The sequence below is a fragment of the Nyctibius grandis genome, chromosome 6 (genome assembly GCF_013368605.1).
Source record: "Nyctibius grandis isolate bNycGra1 chromosome 6, bNycGra1.pri, whole genome shotgun sequence".
NCBI lineage: Eukaryota > Metazoa > Chordata > Aves > Nyctibiiformes > Nyctibiidae > Nyctibius > Nyctibius grandis.
In genome coordinates this window covers 21,209,776-21,230,971 of record NC_090663.1, presented here as the reverse complement: position 1 = coordinate 21,230,971, position 21,196 = coordinate 21,209,776, and the positions used below count along the sequence as shown (strand labels likewise).

General features: G+C 38.5%; 1 protein-coding gene across 3 annotated transcripts in view; it reads left to right on the top strand.

The window, feature by feature from the left end:
- Positions 1-19,026, top strand: part of SEL1L3 (SEL1L family member 3) — a 37,957-nt gene extending 18,931 nt beyond the window's left edge. For all 3 annotated transcript variants that reach the window (XM_068403201.1, XM_068403202.1, XM_068403203.1), the window contains exons 13-24: positions 458-598; positions 1,711-1,773; positions 5,347-5,523; positions 7,142-7,269; positions 7,939-8,022; positions 10,422-10,512; positions 10,622-10,706; positions 12,782-12,891; positions 14,198-14,325; positions 16,132-16,234; positions 16,329-16,401; positions 17,732-19,026. In XM_068403201.1, the coding sequence (XP_068259302.1) occupies positions 458-598; positions 1,711-1,773; positions 5,347-5,523; positions 7,142-7,269; positions 7,939-8,022; positions 10,422-10,512; positions 10,622-10,706; positions 12,782-12,891; positions 14,198-14,325; positions 16,132-16,234; positions 16,329-16,401; positions 17,732-17,898 (1,350 nt within the window). In that variant the 3' untranslated portion in view covers positions 17,899-19,026. The remainder of the gene's footprint in view (positions 1-457; positions 599-1,710; positions 1,774-5,346; positions 5,524-7,141; positions 7,270-7,938; positions 8,023-10,421; positions 10,513-10,621; positions 10,707-12,781; positions 12,892-14,197; positions 14,326-16,131; positions 16,235-16,328; positions 16,402-17,731) is intronic.
- The last annotated feature ends 2,170 nt before the right edge of the window (positions 19,027-21,196 follow it).

Sequence of the window (21,196 nt, the reverse complement as noted above, 5' to 3'; positions counted from 1 at the left end):
AGTGACCATGCAAAAAGCTGTAACAATGATGCAAGGCAAAAGGGAAGAGTTGTCGAGACTTAGCAACCTCCTTCTCTGATCGTCTTCCCTGGGTTTGTATATGACATAGTGCAGTTACTGCTGCTGATCTGAGACCAGCAGCAATATGTTGTAATACTGAGCCATTTGCATGCATCAGATCTGCCTTTATCACTTTCCTCTTCACTTAAATCAAGCCAGACTTTTGTGGTACTGACAGCTCTAAAAATAACCCTGCTGTAGATTTAATATCAGTACATTTCACCACTGGGAGGCCCTCTGAATATTCCTGATAACCAATTGTTTTCAAACTGTTGAGGATATGTAACTAGTTTCTTCACATATTTAAGATCCATTTAAGTTTCCAAAAGTCTGCTCCTGCGATTCCAGTTTCAATACTAGCATTTACAACATTAGTGCTTATGCTGTTTTCTTTTAGCAACGATTGGCTCAGATGCTGTTTTGGGGCCAACAAGGAGTGGCAAAAAATCCTGAGGCTGCAATAGAATGGTATTCAAAGGGTGCAACAGAAACAGAAGATCCAGTGTTAATCTATGATTATGCCATTGTGTTATTTAAGGTAAGTCATGTTTTGTATTTTCACTTCAAAAAATCATTCCTATGATATAGATGTTTGTAAGTTGTCTGCAGAGACACACTGAGAGTGCATACAAGTCCTTTTAGATTTACTCTGAAAATCAATCAATAGTTATGAAGCTGATGTTGATTTTTACCAGATATGCAGAAAAATTTTTAAAAAAAGCAAGTTAAAAGCAGTTTAGTCACTTTGTTCCTAGCCAGAATCAGGATCAAAATACCACCTAAATTGTGGATCCTAATTTTTCCTAATGGCTTGTCACCTCAAAAATCTAACCAGCTAGCAGGCATAGGCTTTGGTGTAGAGATGTAGGTGAAAGTTCGATCCTTTCATAGAATGCCCTTTATTAGATCTCTGGGAATTTTTTTTAGTAGGAATTAAATAGTCTCTGCATGCAGTTAGCTTTTCCCTGCTAGAAGCAGTAGACAGCAGAAGCTAAACTGAGGCATAACCCCACATGAGTCAAATAAGTTGTATCAGCTAAGTGGTGTCACCCATAAGACATGCAACAGTACTAGTACTAAAGGTCAGAGATATAAGTGAAGAACCGCTAGGTCTTCATCTCATTCCTTTGACAGTGGAGGACTCTTCTCTACAAAATGTTTGCATAAGTTCTGCTTGTGTTAATTTTGAGCACCCGTAGTCTGTTTGACCCGTGTCTGGAATTAATTTATATGGACATCATCAGCATGACATCTGTGTATTTCCTCTGGAGACACTCATGACATCCTTTTTCAGGAAAATTGAGAGTTCTTACTCATTGCCAAATCATGAACAATCTATGCATATTTGAATGCTATTAATTCTTCCTTAGTAGCCAAAAATTAAAGATCTGTGATATTATTTACCCATAAAAATCACTTGGATCGACTGGTGAAATATTTTTTCCTAGACTGAATCATTGAGATTTTGTAAAGCTGTGAATGAAGGATGAGCACAAAGCTGCTTTATTGTTCTAGCTGTTTAAAGCCAAATAGCACCTAGTAAATAATAGTATCAATGTTAAAATGCATTTTGAATGTGTATATGTGAATTTTCATCAGCCTATATTCTGTATTTGTAAACAATGATTGTTTCACATATCCATTTCTTAGGGCCAAGGTGTGAAAAAGAATACAAAACTTGCTTTGGAATTGATGAAGAAAGCAGCAGCCAAGGTAAAATGTAATAAATATTTTATTATAAAAGTCCTTATACCAGGTGTTAATAATAATGAACTCTGATTTATATAAAATGCATATTAGCATAGTTCTGTGTAAATACTGGTTGCTGCTCCCAGTGTCTTCACCATTAATGGTGAAAGCCTTATTTCCCCAAATTGGGAGACTAGACCACTCAAAATCAGCCAAAATTTCTATGGAAGAAAAAGAATTCTCTCTACTTACGTATTTTGGAACTTGATGATAGTTAAGTGACTTACAGGGTGAATAGTTGATCCAGGAATATGTTTTTGCCTCATGTCCCTAAGCATTTTCTTCTCGACCATACTAAGTATGTTTTTTCATAGGAGTGCCTACCAGGCTTGAGCTTTTGACGTGGTGATCTCTCCAGAGTCAGGTAGAGATAACTGCCATCTTTAAAAATCCATGCCAGTAGGCCTTGCTGTAATAACAGACTGTCTTCAAGTTGTAATATGAGTGAAAAAGAGTAAAGACCAAGGTCTGGATTGTACTTTCGCAGTCTGCACTGAGTGATGGTGCATTTCTGCAGTGCAAGAGCTGAATGGGGGCTTCCTGTCCCACCACCCCTGAGCTGTGGTGGTTTATGGCTAGTTCTCTGCTTAGAGTTAGAACTCCTCCAGGGGATGCTGGTGACTTGGAAAAAGACTGTATGCACTCTCTCTGGCCAGCTCTTCTCTAGTTCAGGGAGAAGATCTGGATGTCCCAAAGCCTTCTGTTTTTTCCGTAGCAGGGGGAAACATTGACAGGCACCAACGAGAAGAGGAGCCTCACCCCATTTAATGATCTAATACAGTGAGATTACCCAGGCCATGATCTGGTCCTTAGTATAAAAACATAAGAGTACCTAAACCTTGAGTACCTTCCTAGCTCTAGAACCAGAACTAGTTAAATTGCTGACAATGACAATAGGACCCGCGGGTGCTGAGGGAGCTGGCGGAAGTCATTGCTAGGCCATTTTCCATCATCTTTGCTAAGTCGTGGGCAACAGGAGAGGTGCCTGAGGACTGGAGGAAAGCGAATGTCACTTCAGTCTTCAAAAAGGGCAGGAAGGAGGACCCGGGTAACTATAGGCCGGTCAGCCTCACCTCCATCCCCGGAAAGGTGATGGAACAACTTGTCCTTGGTTCTGTCTCTAGGCACATCAAGGATAGGGGGATCATTAGGGGCACTCAGCATGGCTTCACCAAGGGGAAGTCATGCTTAACCAACTTGATAGCCTTTTATGAGGACGTAACCCAGTGGATAGATGATGGTAAAGCTGTGGATGTGGTCTATCTCGATTTCAGTAAAGCGTTTGACACGGTCTCCCACAGCATCCTCGCAGCTAAACTGAGGAAGTGTGGTCTGGATGATTGGGTAGTGAGGTGGATTGTGAACTGGCTGAAGGAAAGAAGCCAGAGAGTGGTGGTCAATGGGACAGAGTCCAGTTGGAGGCCTGTGTCTAGTGGAGTCCCTCAAGGGTTGGTACTGGGACCAATACTATTCAATATATAAAGAAAAACTTCTTTACGGTGAGGGTGACCGAACACTGGAACAGGCTGCCCAGAGAGGTTGTGGAGTCTCCTTCTCTGGAGACATTCAAAACCCGCCTGGACGCGTTCCTGTGTGATACGGTCTAGGCAATCCTGCTCCGGCAGGGGAATTGGACTAGATGATCTTTTGAGGTCCCTTCCAATCCCTAACATTCTGTGATTCTGTGATTCTGTGACTTCACTGCTGACCACCATCAGAAAAGAATTGTGCTGGTTCTATCATTCCTTTGAAACAGGAGAGACTACCTGTTCTCCTGCCTGTTTGGGAAAGGCTGGAATAAAGTCAGTGACCTTCACAGTGTGATCAAAATTCCCTTGACTCAGGATCTGAGGAACAGATTCCAGGAAGCATCCTAGAGACAACAATTTCCTTACTCTCCTTGAACCCAGATACTTAGGTTTTTATGTTCCAGTGCATGTTTTCTATACAAAAATAACACCATAATTATTGAAAAGTTTAACTGATTTTGCATTTTAATGGGTAAGTTAGTCACTGTTTAAATCTGAAAGGAAAAAGCATCCACTTTCCAGAAGTGCAGTAGTATGCAGTTCTTTCTACAGAGATTACAGAAGGAGACTGCGCTGTAGAAGCCAACAGTAGCAAGCAAATGACTTGTATTTGTGCATTGAGATTTTTTAGGTAATTTTTACCTTATGTCACTGTTCTGGCATGGTTGCTATTAAACATACATTATAAAACAGGAGTAAATAGCATAATCACGTTTTTTTGGTACAGAGTAATTTGAACTGCTGGCATACTTACAGCCTCCATATAGAATCAAAGCTTTAAGATCATCGAGTCCAACCATTAACCTAGCACTGCCAAGTCCACCACTAAACCAAGTCCCTAAGCACTACACCTACACATCTTTTAAATACCTCCAGGGGTGGGGACTCCACCACTTCCCTGGGCAGCATGTTCCAATGCTTGATAACCCTTTCCATGAAGAAATTTTTCCTGATATCCAATCTAAACCCCCCCTGGCACAACTTGAGGCTGTTTCCTCTTGTCTTATCGCTTATTACCTGGGAGAAGAGACCGACACCCACCCTGCTACAGCCTCCTTTCAGGTAGTTTTATAGACCGATAAGGTCTCCCCTCAGCCTCCTTTTCTCCAGGCTAAACAACTCCAGTTCCCTCAGCCGCTCCTCATAAGACTTATGCTCTAGACCCTTCACCAGCTTCATTGCCCTTCTTTGGACTCTCTCCAGCACCTCGATGTCTTTCTTGTAGTGAGGAGCCCAAAACTGAACACAGTATTCACGGTGCAGCCTCACCAGTGCTATGTACAGGGGGACAATCACTTCCCTAGTCCTACTGGCCACACTACTTCTGATACAAGCCAGGATGCTGTTGGCCTATATGATCCACCAGTTTATGCAAGGATATGGTGACTCACTGCAACCAAAATAGAAGCTGTCCCAGGAAGGTTTTCTCCTCTTGATCCATAATTATTGATACAAAGGTGCAACTTAGTAATAGCATGTAGCACTATCTTAAGCAGATCTGTATGACATTGGTCAAATACATTTTGAAAACAGCATCACAAAGTTCTGTGTTCATTGCTTTCTATTTATTCTTAGGGAAATGTTCTAGTTTAAAAGGAGTGAGTTTTTTGATTGCTAATCCTGTCAACCAGGTTCTGGCAGTTCACAAGAACAGGTGCCCTGTTTTGTCTTTGCAGAGGAAACAGGTGAAAAACAGTTGCAGTTTGTTCTTGTCAAGAAGTACGAATCTGATTGCGAACACAGCTGAGACTATAGAATAAGGCGGCACTGGAGTCATTCCTTGCTCTCAGTATGAGGCCACAAGGAAGAATAGTGTGAAGAAAAGCCAGCAAACCTTTATATCCCATAATCCCAGATCAGTGTAGTTTTGGGTGAATCCTTGTGCTAGGCATCTAGAATCTAGGCAAGGTCACGAGAGCACCCAAAGTCAAGCAGCAGGTTGGAATTGCAAACTGACCCAAAGCAGAATTAAACGTGTGACCTGAGACTGCTCTTCTCCTTCCCTAAGGGCTTGCCCCAAGCGGTGAATGGATTGGGATGGTATTACCACAATTTTAAAAGAGACTACAGAAAAGCAGCCAAACACTGGTTAATTGCTGAAGAATTGGGAAATCCAGATGCATCATACAACCTTGGTGTCCTTTATTTAGATGGGATTTACCCTGGAGTACCTGATAGAAATCAAGTGAGTAAATATTTAATAGTACTATTTCTTACATTAGGGCCCAGTTTAGAAGTTTTTGCTCATTCTTCAGACTGCTGCATTCACTCTGAGTCAGATTTTGATCCCTTTCATCACAAAGAAGGGTGTTACTGGGGAATTCAGTCAGATTACATAGAGAGAGAGCTGTTACTCAAATATATCATACTTATGTGTGTGTGTTTGAGTTCCTTTATTTTAGAAACAAAGCAGGTGCAGGTTTAGCTCCAGGGACTGCCTGTGCTTTCCTCCTTCCAGTGACATCCAGTGACATAGTGTGTGCTCTCACATCATGTGATCCTTTCAGTTTCTCTCAGTTTTAGATTGGTAAGTATATAGGGAAAGGATGCTTTCCACAGTAGATGAAAGCAGCAGAACCTTGGCCCTGAACTCGTGAACAGCTGTGCTGCCTTCACATAGCTTCTGTGAGCCTCAGAATCGCAGTGAAAGACCTTCACGCCAGACTTGCAGATATAACTATTTAATACAGTCCTGGTAGACTCCAGTATTTCGGTTTGTCTTTCTGTGACACAGCCCATTTATTAACTTTTCTCATTGACATGTGCAAAATTAATTTTCCCCTAATAGGAAGGGTCTCCTTTGGTTATATTTCTTTTAATTAACTAAGTAGTTTCCAACCAACAGCACAAACATAGTGAGGTAGGCTGTAATAAATGAAAGCAGACTTGTGCTGGGAGCTAAAAGATGTTCCCAGTGTGGCCTGTGAGTGGATATACTCCAGACAGTGAGCATTTCTACTGCCAACAGCAGCAGTGCTCGCCAACGTGTGCATTTGGCAAACACATTTTCCTTCCCCAGGGACCAAAATACACATTTCAGAGTGGATTGATTATAAGGATACACCTAAAAGTGCCCAGGTTTCTTTATTCACCAAAGCCATGGGCAACGAGAAGTGCTTTGTTATGTCTGTGGTGGATACTCTGAAGTCCATGCTCACTCACAGAAAACATATATCGATGGTTAAAAATTTTCTGAAATAAATTATTTCAGGCTGTGTGCTGCTTTGGTTTACATTACGGATTACTGTTTTTGAGGGTAAAACACGGAGAGTCACGCATCCCTCCCACTTCTGCGGCTCTGGCCCTGCCTACTCAGCCTGTGTTATCTTTTGTAAGCCAGTTTCAGAGGCTTGAGCACTGTGGGTGTGCACTGCTGGATATACTGAGCGGTGGTGCTGCTCCCCAGCTTTTGCTTAGGCATCACCAGTGCAGAAGTCCTCTTCTGTGTCTCTTCTCCAGGATCCCTTATTAATCTCCCTGCTAGTGAATAACTCATTTTACTTTTGTCACTGCATACACGACTTCTATGCTGCCAGGTGTTAGTTACACATTTAGACACTTTTCTATTTGGCATTTCATATATTACCAGAATTTGTGTTTTTAACACCTTTTTCCAGCCTAAACTATTAAAAAGTTAGAAGAAAGGAATTCAATTCACCTAAATACATTAAAAGTAGTTAAACTGGCTTGCTGTCATTAGCCGATTGCCTCTTTTAATTCATTTAATGGAATGAGTCCCAGGAAATGAAACTCAATAAACATTAATAATGCAGAGTTGCTAATTGTGTCTTGTTTCTTCACAGACAGTTGCTGCACGCTATTTCTATAAAGCTGCCCAAGGAGGACATATAGAAGGGACTTTACGATGCTCTCTGTACTACATCACAGGAAATATGGAAGACTTCCCTAGAGATCCAGAAAAAGCTGTAATGTAAGGAATGAAACTATTTGTTAAAGGAGGATATATTTCTGGTGGGATTATTTTGATTATTGGTGATTTTTAAGTCCATAGTCTAAATATCTTGTACTTCATGGTGCTTACCTCCTGAACAAAAGGTTCTTCTGCAGTAAAGTTTAATTCACATGAGCATGTGTATTATTTGAATAACCAGTTGATTGTGAGAGATGCTGAGTACTTTTAGTATTTTTTTTCCAGAACAACTCAGAGAGATTGTATCAAACAACTCTAGCAAAGCCATGCTTATTTAATTTTCAAGAAATATCAGGCCCTTGATGTGGTAGAACTGGTATTTTGCATCAAGAAAAAGGCAGATAATTAGTTATGGCGCTTATTAGCTTATGTTTGTTTTCTTAAAAAAAGAAAAAAAAAAAGAAAAAAAAAGAAAAAAAAAAAGTAATTTTGCCAAGAAAAAACATAGGATGTCTCTGATATGGTCATGGAGATGAATGGACAAAATGTTTTCATTCCGTCAACAGTTACAAGACTAATGCAGCAATTACTGTGAAATCCCATAGTTTGTCTTATGGAAGAAGTCAGAAGGTGATCCCATATCCTTTTGTGTCCTTTGAGTCAGTGTGAGTTGGGATAACATTACTGGAGCACAGCTGTTCATTTTTTGTTGTTTATTCTTTTCTACAGCTGGGCAAAACACATTGCAGAGAAGAATGGCTACTTAGGTCACGTCATCAGAAAAGCTCTCAATGCTTATCTGGAACTTTCATGGTATGTTTGTTCTGTTCTCTTCAAGTTCATTTTCTACTTTTTGCTTACTTTATAGCATGATAAAATAATTAACATTAGGCCATCACCTCAAAAAAACACAAATGGCAGCATGACTGAAATCAGTAGCAGAACACCTAATGATGTAAAGGGAAGGAGGAGTTGACCCAAAGCATAATTCAACAGTTCTGACAGAATCAAGTGAAAAAGAGGGAGTTTGTAGAGTGAAACAGTGTTGTATCTGCTGTCTGTGATTTTCATCCCGTTGTACCGTAGCGTGTAATGTGCACTGGATTAGTCAGAGTAATGCCTTTCACTTTTAACATTCCCTCTGTTCCAAAAACCATACTTGCTTTCTCTCTTCTATATAGTTCCATGTCATGAAAACTCAGGCTGCTGGATTCGATTTGTTCTTTTTTTTGTGTATGGTTAATATTATCTTTTCTGTACAGTATAATAGGCAGCTACAATATCTAATGAGCCAACCAAGAGTTTTCAAAATACCCTCCAGGTTAATGCTCCATTTTTGCAGCAACCTGTAGGCATGAGCATCAGATACGGTACGTGCAGGCATCAGACTGTTGTACGTGATTAAGACAATGTCTCGTTTAGTCCTGCAGCCTCCCTCTGCTAGTACTTAATGAGTGCTTCAGGCTTAGGAGATCTACAAGAAACTCTCAGTGGACTGTTCTGGAGTAACCCATTCCTAGGAGAAGTTTCTTTTTATTCAGTCTGTCACAGACATTTCTCCCAAGACTTGACCTCACTTTTCAACACTGAAAGACTCTCAGTTAATATTTTCCGATGTACAAGCCTGTGATTCTACCCAGCTCACTCTGCATACAGTCTCATGAAAGTCCTGTGCATGTGACAGGTAGAGCATTAAGATACCAGAAGATCTGGTCTCAACAGCTAGGAGGAAAAATCTGCTGAAGTCGCACTTGAGATGCCAGTGACTGGGAGTGTATGGGTAGTTACTTATAAATACTGGTCCTAGTCATCTCTAGTTTTGGGAGTATGTTCATGTTGAAATCTTTGCTTCTGAATATTTCTTCATGTATCTTGCACAGGTTTAAATTGTTACACTGCCAAGCAGCCCAAGCAATATGCATTCCTCAGTGATTGGTGTTAGCAGCCACGTGTTTTACTCACCTGTTAGTCATGGTAGTTTGATCTTCAGAGACTGAGTTAAAGGCCTTAAATGTAGTTTCTTTTCTGAATTGCCCTTTGAGACTTAAGGATCAGAAGAACTAACTTCCCAGCTTAGGTATCCTGAATTCCTTCTGTGGTGCCAGGTCTCCATTGTCCCAGATGTTTTTACAGGGCAAATACAAGGAAGAATTTGTAATCTTGCAGAAGCAGCTGGAAAACAGGAGATTGCAGCTGCTAATTCTGTAAGGGTAACTGCTTTCACAATTTCATTTAAAATTTCTTTGCTTAAGCGCCTGCTCTTGAAGTCAAATGTGTATTTAACCATATTTGCTTCCAGTTAAACAAACCATTGAACCCTGAAACTTGTCATGGTTTTAGATTTGTGTTATGGAGAAAATCAGTGGAAGCATGACCCTTTAATAGGAAGCTTTAGTAGAAAAAAAGTACATCAAGTGGGTTTTTTTATCTTGTAATTTTAAAGCCCAAACACACAATTTTAAAGACTTCCTCTTAATTTTGACTTCTTAGTCTTCATAATATTGAGTAGATGAGTGACAGAGAACATGAAAGAGATGCTCTCCTCTGGAATCATGAGCAGTGCTGTACCACTGTACTGCAATACTGAATTGCTGTACTGCAAATGTAAAATGAGCTTTTATTACTTGCTGTACAGTCAGTGAGATGCCTAGAGTCCATAGAGGGACTGAGACTGTTATTTTGTTCACACATTCAAATATAATGAGAGACAATTCCTGTTCCAAAGAGCCCATAAAAAGACAAGACAAACAAGTCGTAGAAATAAAAGGGTAAAGCATACCAACAAAGTACTCAGATGAACGTTTAACAGATACATACACAGCTAAGTTAATTACGGATTTTTTTTAAGTGGAGGAGGTAAGAGTCTTTTAAGAATGTATTATCTGAAACTTTTAAATAGATAATTGGGCTTAGTATCAACTCAACTTTATCATCAGTCTTGCAGTAGGAGTAACTGCACACTGGAGCAAATCTAGCATCAATGCAAGAGAGAAAACACTGCAAATTCTTGAGATCCAGCATGGCTTGTTACACCAAGCATTGCCAGTAGATGTAGTTGTTGCATGGATTTGCCAGCCTCTTGCTTTTAAGCCTTGTACCAAAATTTTGCTCTTAGGTGATTTTATCAATTTATTTAGTGGTTTTTTTAACTGTAACTAAAATGCATGTTATTTTTGTTAGGTTTTTCACTAATTTATTTTATCTAACGTTAGGCATGAAGCTCTGCTGCATTACGTCTTAGCAGCTGAAACTGGGATTGAAGTGTCGCAGTCTAATTTAGCACACATCTGTGAAGAAAGACCAGTAAGTAAATGTATTCACAACTCGTTATCCTAAAAGGAGCACTTATTACTAATAGTGTGATCCTAATCTCTTATCTGTGATATGAATGGATCAAATGTTTTCTTTCCAGGACCTAGCACGGAAATACTTAGCAACTGATTGTGTTTGGAGATACTACAATTTCTCTGTTTCTCAAGTCAATGCACCCTCATTTGGTATGTATAAGGAATTATTTCTGAATTTTAATTTTACCTTTTTGTTTTAAATTTCAAAAACGACGTTTGTTACAACATCTATGTGAGTAAGCAAGTTAAGGGAAAAGTAAACCCTGCTTATCATACATTTCCTTTTTAGTATTTTGAGAGGAATATCGGGGAAAAAAGGTATTTCAAGTGGTGTGTTTCAGCACAGCTTTTTCTGAGAATTTCCTTTTTATGGCATAAAATTGATAAAATTTGAATAAAATAAAATAAAAAAGCTAAGCCCTGAGAAGGAGCTAAATATTTACGAGCCTGAGCAGTTGACTCAAGGTTTAAGAAAAAAAAATAGCAGTAGACTTCAGGAGCTCATGCTGTTTAGTTTATCAAAGAGAAAATCCAAAAGCAAATATACTTCCATATCATAATTGAGTCATGAGAAACTAATGAAGGCTAAAGGATTCCTTATCTAATTTGTTATGAGTTTTTCTGTTAGGGTACAGAGTTTATCAACATTGGCACAGCTTACCTTGGGGAACTAAAGGATTCTCTGTTAGAAAAAAAAAAAAAAAAGGTTTATTTACATATAAGTTACATTCCTCCAGCCTTAAATTTTACTGGTTTTTTTTTTGGTGCCTTTGAAAGAGTTATTCAGTATTTGAAAACATTGATCTGATTGTCTCGCAAGAAGGCTTTACTGCTTTGTAATAAGCATGTGGAAAAGTGGAATGTAAAAATAATTCAAGCTATTAATTTAAATAGACAGCAGCGCAGAAACTGAATACCACATTGATAGAGCCTGAAGCCACAGGAGCTGACAAACTCTTGTTAGCTTTTGTAAGGAGTTTGTAGGCTCTATAGCAAGGTGCAGTTTGGTTGACGCTTTGTTATGTCCACTGGTACAGTCTTACATTAGAGAAGCTTCTGAAGGTCAGACTCATGGAGTGAGACTGTGGTTCCATTCAAGTAAAGGAGAGAAGACTTGCTGGGTTCAACAGGGGAAGGATTTTATTACTTTATCTCTTCCTCACATGAGTAACATAAGGGGAGTTTTATCTCAGACCCCTCTTTGCAGTAGTGGAGGATCAAATCCCCAGTGTAGGGCCTGGGATGGAATCTAACTCTGTCAGTAGAGATTCCCAGGGCTAAGTTATCAGTGCAACACAGGGTGACCTCAAGGCCACTGCCTGTTGCGGGAGTGCTCTCCGGGCCAAGGCTGGAGTGACACAGTTGGTGTGGTTGAGAGGAGCTCTCTCCTTGATGATTCACTACAGTGTTCATGGCCATCCACATAGTCTTTCTTCCTTTGCTGTTGGGTCTGACTGACTTGCTATAGTCCTCTGTAAAAACATGTGGGATTTCTAGGTAGCTGCTGTAGACACACAAGGCAAGGTGTAGAAGTGTTTCAAACCATTTGGGGAAAGCTTAGGTCAGATAAGTGTAGACACAGTCATAGGAGTTTTTAAACTCTTTAGCATAGATTAGTGCAATGTCATGCTTGCTCCTGTCAGGGTCAATGCCCACTCTGTTGGCACATTTCATTACAGAAAGATGTTTGTAAAATATTTCCTGGGCATTGCTTCCTTCTAGACCAGGAAAATTCTATACCTGCTGTGGTCCTAGGTTGGGTTGGATTTGAAACTAATGAAATTATTGTCAGCAGAGTTCTATAACTTTTGGGATGGGTTCAGCCACCATAGTGACAGGTACAGAACAAACAGCATATTTTTAAGTCTCATCAAGTTAGTAGGGCTAACCTGAATAATAAGGCTAGAGGTTTCCCAAAGACAGATTCAGCAAGTGAAGAAGGAATGCAGTATAAAGTCTCTAAGTCTCAGTTTTTGTAAAAGTAGCAATATCAGTCACTAAATTCATTAAAGAGAAACCATGAGAAATGTCATATGGAATAAATATTTTCAGTGGGCAGGCTGATGTAAAGTAGCCACAGAGACAACCAGAGAGAAAGAGTACCTTTTTTTTTTTTAATATGGTGCTTTAAATAGAATTACTATTAACTTCTCCATCATGTTACTAGTTGGTTAATTCTATTTCTACACATACTCTAAATGATCTGCTACTGGTTTCTTCCACAGCTTATTTGAAGATGGGCGATTTCTACTACTATGGTTATCAGAACCAGTCTAAAGACCTTGAGCTCTCAATGCGGATGTACGCACAAGCTGCATTAGAGGGAGATTCACAGGTGGGTCTGCAGTTGTAATGTGTTCATAAAACACCAGAGTTTAGAACAATCTGAGGATTTATGAGAGACTGGTTATTCTGCTTGGCTACATCTGCACTGAAGAAATGTGCTAGAATAAGTTATAATTATTTCAAAATACCTTGTGAGTCGGTAGTTGCTGTTTCATGATAATAGAAGGTAAATGTAGCATAGATGGACAGTCTTAGAATTAGGCTGTTTTGAAAGCTAGAGGTGAATGGCCTAGTTCAGTGCTACCTTACGGTGGCACAATTGATTCTGTTGTGACCTTAGTATTTTTGCTGCTGCAAGGGGAAAAATTCATAGGCTGCTGCGTTGTATTCCAGTCCTATCCTCTGCTATTTTAGGATATAAACAAGAAGACTGGCCCATTTCCATTGGTGTATTGAGTGAATCCTAGGGTGAATTTTGTTTACTCTACCAACAAAAGCTTCATCTTAAAGTGCTTTATAATTAAAAGATGCACCATATCACATTACCAAAGACATGCAGTGTTTCAGCACTGAGTTTCCTGCCCTCAGACCCTCCTGAATTGTCCTGGGTGCAATATTCTCTTATTCTTGTCCTTATGACAATGTCTCCAGACAGTATCTTGTATGTGAATTTATTAGAGGTAGCATAGTTGGGTTCTGTTTTGAGGATATTCGGACAAAACATTACTGCTAAACTAGAAAAGGAAAGAAGAGATGCATGAACAGTTACTTTAAAGTATGAAAACCAAACTGATGGGGAATCCTGTAATATGTCTCATGTGTATTCATCTTCATGGCTCTGAAGAGACATAGGGATGCCTAAGACTTGTCCAAGTAGGCAAAACTGTAAGATTAAGGACTTAAATTGTCTGAAGGAAATTTCTGCTCTCAATTTCACTATTCAGATTGCTGTTGATCTATAGAGCTAAATGGAGGGGAATTACACAGTAACAGAACAGGAATCCATTTCTGCTTTCAGTCTGTATTACCCTAGTAAATAAAAAAGATTACAGTTTGATATGGTGGCTCTGTTTAAAGAGCAACTAAAAATGAGAAAGCTCAGATCTTTTTCCACATGGTTTCTAAGAAAATGGTGTCACAACAAATGAACACTAGTTCTTTTGCATTTTCAGTATTTACCTGTGTATATGGTTATGAGAGAAGGCTCTCACAGTTATTCAGTGAAGATCACGTTATAGTAAATAAATTTATAGAAGACAGTTATAATTATTTAGATACTTGGTGCTTACAGTAGACCTTAAATATACATATGAAAATTTAATGGTTAAAAAGCATCTATACTTTTTTGTTGTTAGGGTTTCTTTAATTTGGCCCTTCTCATAGAGGAGGGCAACTCCATACCTTCCTACATTCTGGATCACTTGGAAATTGATCAGGCATTGCATTCTAGTAATATGTCACTTCTTCAGGAACTTTATTACAGGTGAGTCTTTTTTCCCCTTAATCAGCATCTTCTGTTTTTCCGTTTGAGTAGCATTTACTTTGAAGAACAGCAACTCCTGTAATTATTAACTTTTTTCACTTTTATGATTTAAGGCAGGTTAAGGTCAACATGCTTGAAATGCTTAAATTACCTAAATACATTTCAGTTTTTGCCCATTAAAGAGACCTGATTATATGTGGTTACCTGAAATAGCAGGGAGGTCTTTTCCAATTCAATATATTTGAGTTCCTAAGTTAGGCACTGACAGTTTGTATACAGTCCAAAACAATCTTTTAATGATAAATATAGCATAATTTAATACAGAACTCAAAAGTATGTAACTGGGATAATAGCAGTCCTTCCTATTTATTCTGCAAAGATGTTCCAGCCTGGCACAGATGTTGTGGCACAGAACATTAGGTATGTGGGAAGGTTACAGGTCTTCTGCCTGAACTGCCTGTGCCAGCGCTGAACTGCACAAACCAGCTAGACACCTCCGGTTCCGGTACAGATCTTAGGTTTCCTTTACCTGGGTAAAGCAACATGTGTTGGAAAGCACAGTGGGAATGGGAAGCTTACACAATATTTGGTGGATTTGTGGAATTGCCTTTCAGATATTTAAAGGAGGAGGAGTTAACGGTTAATACATGAGGCTGTAAACCAAGAATGAGTGGTTTATCTTCTGGTTTGCTACTGAGTGTTGTGTAACCCAAAAAAAGTGGAGATGATATCAACATTAAAACCTCATTTGTCCATTCACCAACAGTGCGCTGGAATTGTTCTTCACTGCAGTTAGCTTGAACTTGTAGTTAGCCTGTACCCTAAGTTATCTCCACTCCACATGAAATTACCAGTCAGATAAATAGGGCTTCTGGACCAGCTGGTCCACCTGGGATTGTAAGCTTGAGCCTGAATTCTGCCTTCACTTGGGCTGAATCCATCTGCTTTGCGGTGAGAGTAACTCCAGAGTTGACACCCACTGCAGGGTTTTCCCATCATCATACACTTTAGTCCAGAACGACATGTACTTTTTTTTTTTAACATATATAAAAATATATAAATAGTATATAATTTAATATATAAAAAATTATATACAAATATATATAATTTAATATATAAATTATATATATTTGTATATAATTTTTCTATTAAAAATTTGTATATCTATCTATATACATGCCCCACCCCCAGTCATCCCTCCCTTCTCAGCTTGGTAGAAAAGAATCAGTTGTAGCTTAAAATAGGTGCCTGTGATTTAGCTGTCTAAACTCCCTGAGTAGGTGAAGTCCTAACTGATGGAACTGAGAAAGCCACTCAGCTCACCCCACAACAGATACCTCATAGCTAGTCAGCTAAAGCACTCTTCAAGTTCTGATGGCATTGTGTAGTACTCCATTGTCTCTAAAGGGGTTTAGGCACCAGCATCCTGTGTAGGCAACTAAATTTTGTACATCTGATCTTAAATCAAGTCCTACTGCTGTTGACTCACATTAGTTAGAACAAAGCGTCTTGGGTACAACCTTGAACTGTGACTGCTTGGCAAGGGTAGCCTGGATGCTTAGACCCATTGTTGACTAATAAGAAAATAAAAAATACACTCCTAGGGTAAGGTGTTCTGTGATTAATGAGGTTAATCTGGTATTTCTATGAATTTTTACTTCACCATCTGTGAGGCAGTGATGATAATATCTGCTTGGTTTTCGGGGTCACTGAGGTTTGCTGCAAACCCACTTGAGATTCCCAGATGACAGATGCCACAAAATTGTAGAGGAGGACTAATTAGTTGTTTTAATCTTCTTGTTGTAGGTGCTGGAATAATAGTAACCAAGAATCAATTAGTCCATGCTCATTGGCATTGCTTTATTTTTACGTGAGAGTTTTCTGGAACAATATTTTACAGTCTACTCTGGTATGTATTGCTCCTTTGGTACATGCACAGTTCATTTGCAGCACTGCCTTGGCTTTGCACTGCTCTAATTATGTTTTTAAACTTTCTGTCACAGATCTACTTCATGGGAACCTTTCTTTTATCCATTCTGGTTGCATTTGCAGTGCAGTTTTTTCAGTCTCTGTCTGGTGAGTATTTGTCATAGTAAAACTAAAGAAAGAGGAGTGATCTTATTGTTTCAGTAAAAACTTCAAAAATAGAAGCAGGAATTCTAGATTTGGTAGAGGTACCTCTGAACAGAAACTTCTTTGACATGCAAGTCATTTTTTGATCATTGACAAGGGGTGGATGAAGCAAGGCCATAGGTTTAAACCCTGTTGGTTTCTGGAGAATTTCCCTTGATAAAGGAGATTCTTAATAAAAGCATTAACTGCAGGAGATTATGACTGGAAATAAGAGATTATTTCCCATCTCTCAGCATGTGGTATTGTTAGAGTAATTATACGACTTTGATTTCATATTTTGTCTCTGCAATATGCCATAAGACTGTGTTCCCTGTTTCAGATTACTGGATCCATTCAGATACAAGGTGGGAAAAAAAGTGAGGTTCAGAGAGCTGGTACATTGCAGTAACTTAGGAGGAGGCAGTTTAGCCTCTTTAGACCAGTAACAGAATCAGTAAATACATTCAGTCAGCACTTGCAGACTCCTCCTGTCCTAAACTAGAAAGATTTGCTCTATGTTCTGTTTTCTGATGGGACAGAGAATATTAAGGGACACAAAACCAAATGCCAGACTTCAGTTTCTAAAAACCCTCATTATTTTCTTAACCATATTGAAATAGATACCAGAGACAAAACTACATTGCTCAGGAAAGGGGAAAAAAACCGCTACCATCACATGCAAAAATAATGAGTTGTTATTAAAAAAGCATTGCCAGCTTCAACCAACTGTTTCACTTCAAATCACAAGACAGGATCTTGATCGGGAAGTTGCGAAATGGATATTATCAGTTATGAAAATAATTTCTTCCACTAAATAAATTTTCTTATGTTGTGGTTTAACCCGAGTAGGCAGCATAAGCCTATGTCAGAAAATACTGTGTTCTGACATATTTCTGTAATAAAATACAAAAAAAATTATTTTCCACGCTGACAACCTACACCTATAGGGAATAGATTTAAAAAAAAACAAAACGCCATTAAATATAAAAAGATTATTTGAATTTTATAATTCCTAGATAGCATTTCAGACATGTAGCTGTTAATAATATGCTATGAAAATAATTCTGAAACCCTGCTTTCTTTTCTTACTAGCTATAATTTATGTAACTTGGGAATCATACTACATATGTACAAAGTATAGAGTTAAAGTTACAGATATTCTTTCAGTATCCTAACCTGTGAGTGTTATCTTTATATGTGATTTTATATCCACATAATATTTAAATATTGATGAATAGACTTCCTAGACGCAGTAGGGTCTTTTTTAATAATTTCTTTTGACGTTTTTCCAAAGCCCGTAATTCTCCTGGAACAAGATCAGAACCATCATCAGATGAACCTTCTTCCTCAGGGAATAGTAACGAGGATGCTACCAGACTAGTACAGCAAGATCAATCTACTTTTTCAAACGATTTAGCACAGCAGGAGTCAAGCCCTCAGAATCCTCTTGTTACGAGCTGAAGTGTAGTTTTCTTAAGGTTGACGTCCCATTGGGAAGACGGGATATGAACAACTACAAATCTAAGAACTGGCAACCAACCCTATTAGTGGCATTAATAATGCAGTCCAACAGCCAAAATTGTAGGAAAATTCACTGATCGGATTTCTCCACTATAGAAGAAAACCATCCCTATAATTATTTAACACTCCAAACAGATAATGCAGATTATCTCACTATACCCAGCACATGATCATACTGTATTTCCTTGAAGGACTGGAAGAAAACATGCAAAGTCTTTGCCTAATTGAAGAATGAGCAAACCTCCCACTGGTTTTGATGAAGAAGTTTTATTCATATATCTACTATCCTATTAAATTGCCTTTACTGCATTTGAGCATATTTTACTGGTGAATTTACCAGAGTTTTCCAACTTGGAAGCATAGAAATTACATAGAAGTGAAACCCAGCCACCAGCACTTTCCAAGTTCTGTGGCACACCAGCCAGAACTTCAGTACATGCAGTGATAACAATTACTTTTTTGGCATTTTATATTCCATCCTAACTCTTCGATGCGAAAAGTGTTTTGTTTTGAAAGAAAAACCCTAGGAAGCTTTGCAATATGATCATAACATAGTAGTACTGCTGGATAACCCTTGGTCAAAGTTTCACAAGTGTCAGCAGTTCCCTGGTGGACACAATAAAATGTCTCCCGCCCTACCAAGAGCCACTGATTAGAGAAAGTAGCTTCCCCAATGAGTATAAAAGAATACTGAAGTATGAACAGGTGACATAAAGTGAATGAACAATTTGGTTTTGTAATCTTCCATAGATACCATGGCAAGGATTTATTTCATGTTCTACAGTAACTCTTAAAGACACCTATTTAAGTGACAGTTTATTTGATGAATGTTAGATGGCATATATGGATAACAAGTATGGAGTGCAAATGCCTTCTGTCTGATTTAAAACTGTCTGGTAAGCGGCTGTAGGAAAGGTATGACCTTTAAAGCAGGTGTGCATGCACCGCTGCAAAATGATGTAGCTCACAGACTATAAATTGCATCAATCTATGCATTATTGAGGGTTAAATTCACTCTTCTTGCACTACATTATTTACTCTTGTAAATAAAAATATTTTTCTAATTCAGCCTGTATGTGGAGGACTTTTTTTTTAAAGCACCTGTGGGATGAAATAGTATCTTGCTGTTGCAAATTCTCAGAAACATGATTTAGGTGTCTGTTTTCTTAGCTTCAGGTGGGACAATCAACCCTTGCTTTCTTTGAGGAATGCAGCATTCTCACAGAGCAGACCTGGAAGAGTTTTTGTTTTGTTTTTCAATCAAGACATATGAGTTCTCAGTAAGAAAGGAATGACTTAAAAGGAAAAAATCATCCAACCTTCAAGAGAGATTAATATATGTACATAAAAAAAGCGTATATATACACATATCATCAGGGTATGTTTCACTTGCAGAAAACCGAAAATTCAAAAGTGTTCAGAGAAGAGTTGATGCTTCGAGGCAGCAGTTCCACTGAGTAAGCAAAGGGGAAAAAACCCAGATGTTGAAGCTTTTTTTCTCCCCTCACCCTCCAGCTATACAATCAGAAAGTGAATTGTGTGTCACATTACTTTTTCATTTATTTGAGCAAAACAGTGCAAAGAGTACTTTTTGTTCTTAGTACAGTTGTAGATACATTTTTGGTTTTTTTAGGTATAGCTAAGTATTTTGAAGTGTTACAAAGGAGCTTCACTTTTACATACTAAGCTTTTGTTGACATGCAGAGGTCATATGCTGTGCTTTTGGTATCCAGTGCAAATGGATCACCAGCATTTTGGAGTCTGCTTTGAGTTGCAAAAACTTGTGCAGCTAAATTTCATTATATCAAATTCCTTGACACAAATGTATGGATATTTCAAGAATTCTCTCAACTTCACTTTTATCACCTAATAAAAGAAAACAGGGTGCATTTGTATTAAAACTGGGGCAGGTTTAGATGGTAAACGCAGAAATATTGCAGAAAGTCAAGTGTAGCCTTTGAAGACCAGTAGACAATTGTCACAACACGGGCATGATGTCAGGTACCACATGGCACATACAGTTAGATGGTCACAAAAAAACTTTGGCCATGCATATGGCAAAGCTTGCTTGTAGGAAGCTGCATGTGCAAGATGTATTTTATTACATATGTTGTATGTAGCAAAACTGAAGCCCCTAGTGAAATATTAATCTCACAGGAGTTTGTCAGTGGTGGCACGATTGCAACCCATGTGTTGAAATCGTGGTGTTCTTAGAGCAGCAGTGGTTTGTGTTGTGTACGTATGGGTCAGAGTTAAGTGTTAGGAGCCAGGCTGACTGCATTTCCTCTCCCAAGTAAGCCTGTGTTCTCATCTTTAGTAATTAACTACTTCAAGAGGTTTGCCGGAAACATGATTTCACATCTGTATCTCAGAAGACAATTGCTGAAGCTGCCATATATTTCTTGATGCCAGGAGTTAATAGTTAGGTCTTTGTTTATTAGCTATTACATCAAAAGTTCTACCAAAGTATATTTAAAGTATGTTAAGATAAGCAGCTCTTCACAACAAACTGGCAATACTTAAGGCTGAAATAATAATAGTTACATTATTATCCTTCACTTCTTATAAGATACAGGGGACTATTATTTGACAGCTTAGAGAATGAAACAATTCCCAGAAAGAAAGAGAGGATGGTTAGTTAAGGCAGGCAGCTACATAGTTCTGCTACATCCACAAGGCAGGGGGTGAAAAAAATGGGGAAAAAAAAAAGAAAAGAAAAGAAAAAAGAAAAATTAAAGAGCTGCTGTATCAAGAATTATTTTTTGTAAATTGAAGCAAGACCACTGAAGTTTATAGTTTCTGCAGCCCATGCTGAGTGGTCAGGATGGGGGTGAGGAAATAATAAACCACAAGTATAGAGCTGAAATGCTGCTTATTTATACACATTTCATAGAAGCCCAGGCATCTGAACACCACATCTAGTGCTTACGGCGGTATAAGTAAGTGATGGTCATCTTTCTCTTTCTCCCTTGGTTCAGCCCAGAATCATCTTTAGAAAATAAATTAGAGACAACAAAAAACATCAGTCTCGTCATTTACAAAACAGGTGCCCAACTATCTAAAATTCATGCAGTTTACACCAACTAAGTAAACGTATATGTGTGTTACAGCAAGTGACAAGTGGGAGAAGTTATTACATACAACATATCAAAGTGCTATGAAAAAAACTGAGAATTAGATGCCAACTACAGATTAGGAAATGGAGGTAGGTGAAGGTAAGCTTCACTTTAAGCTTCAC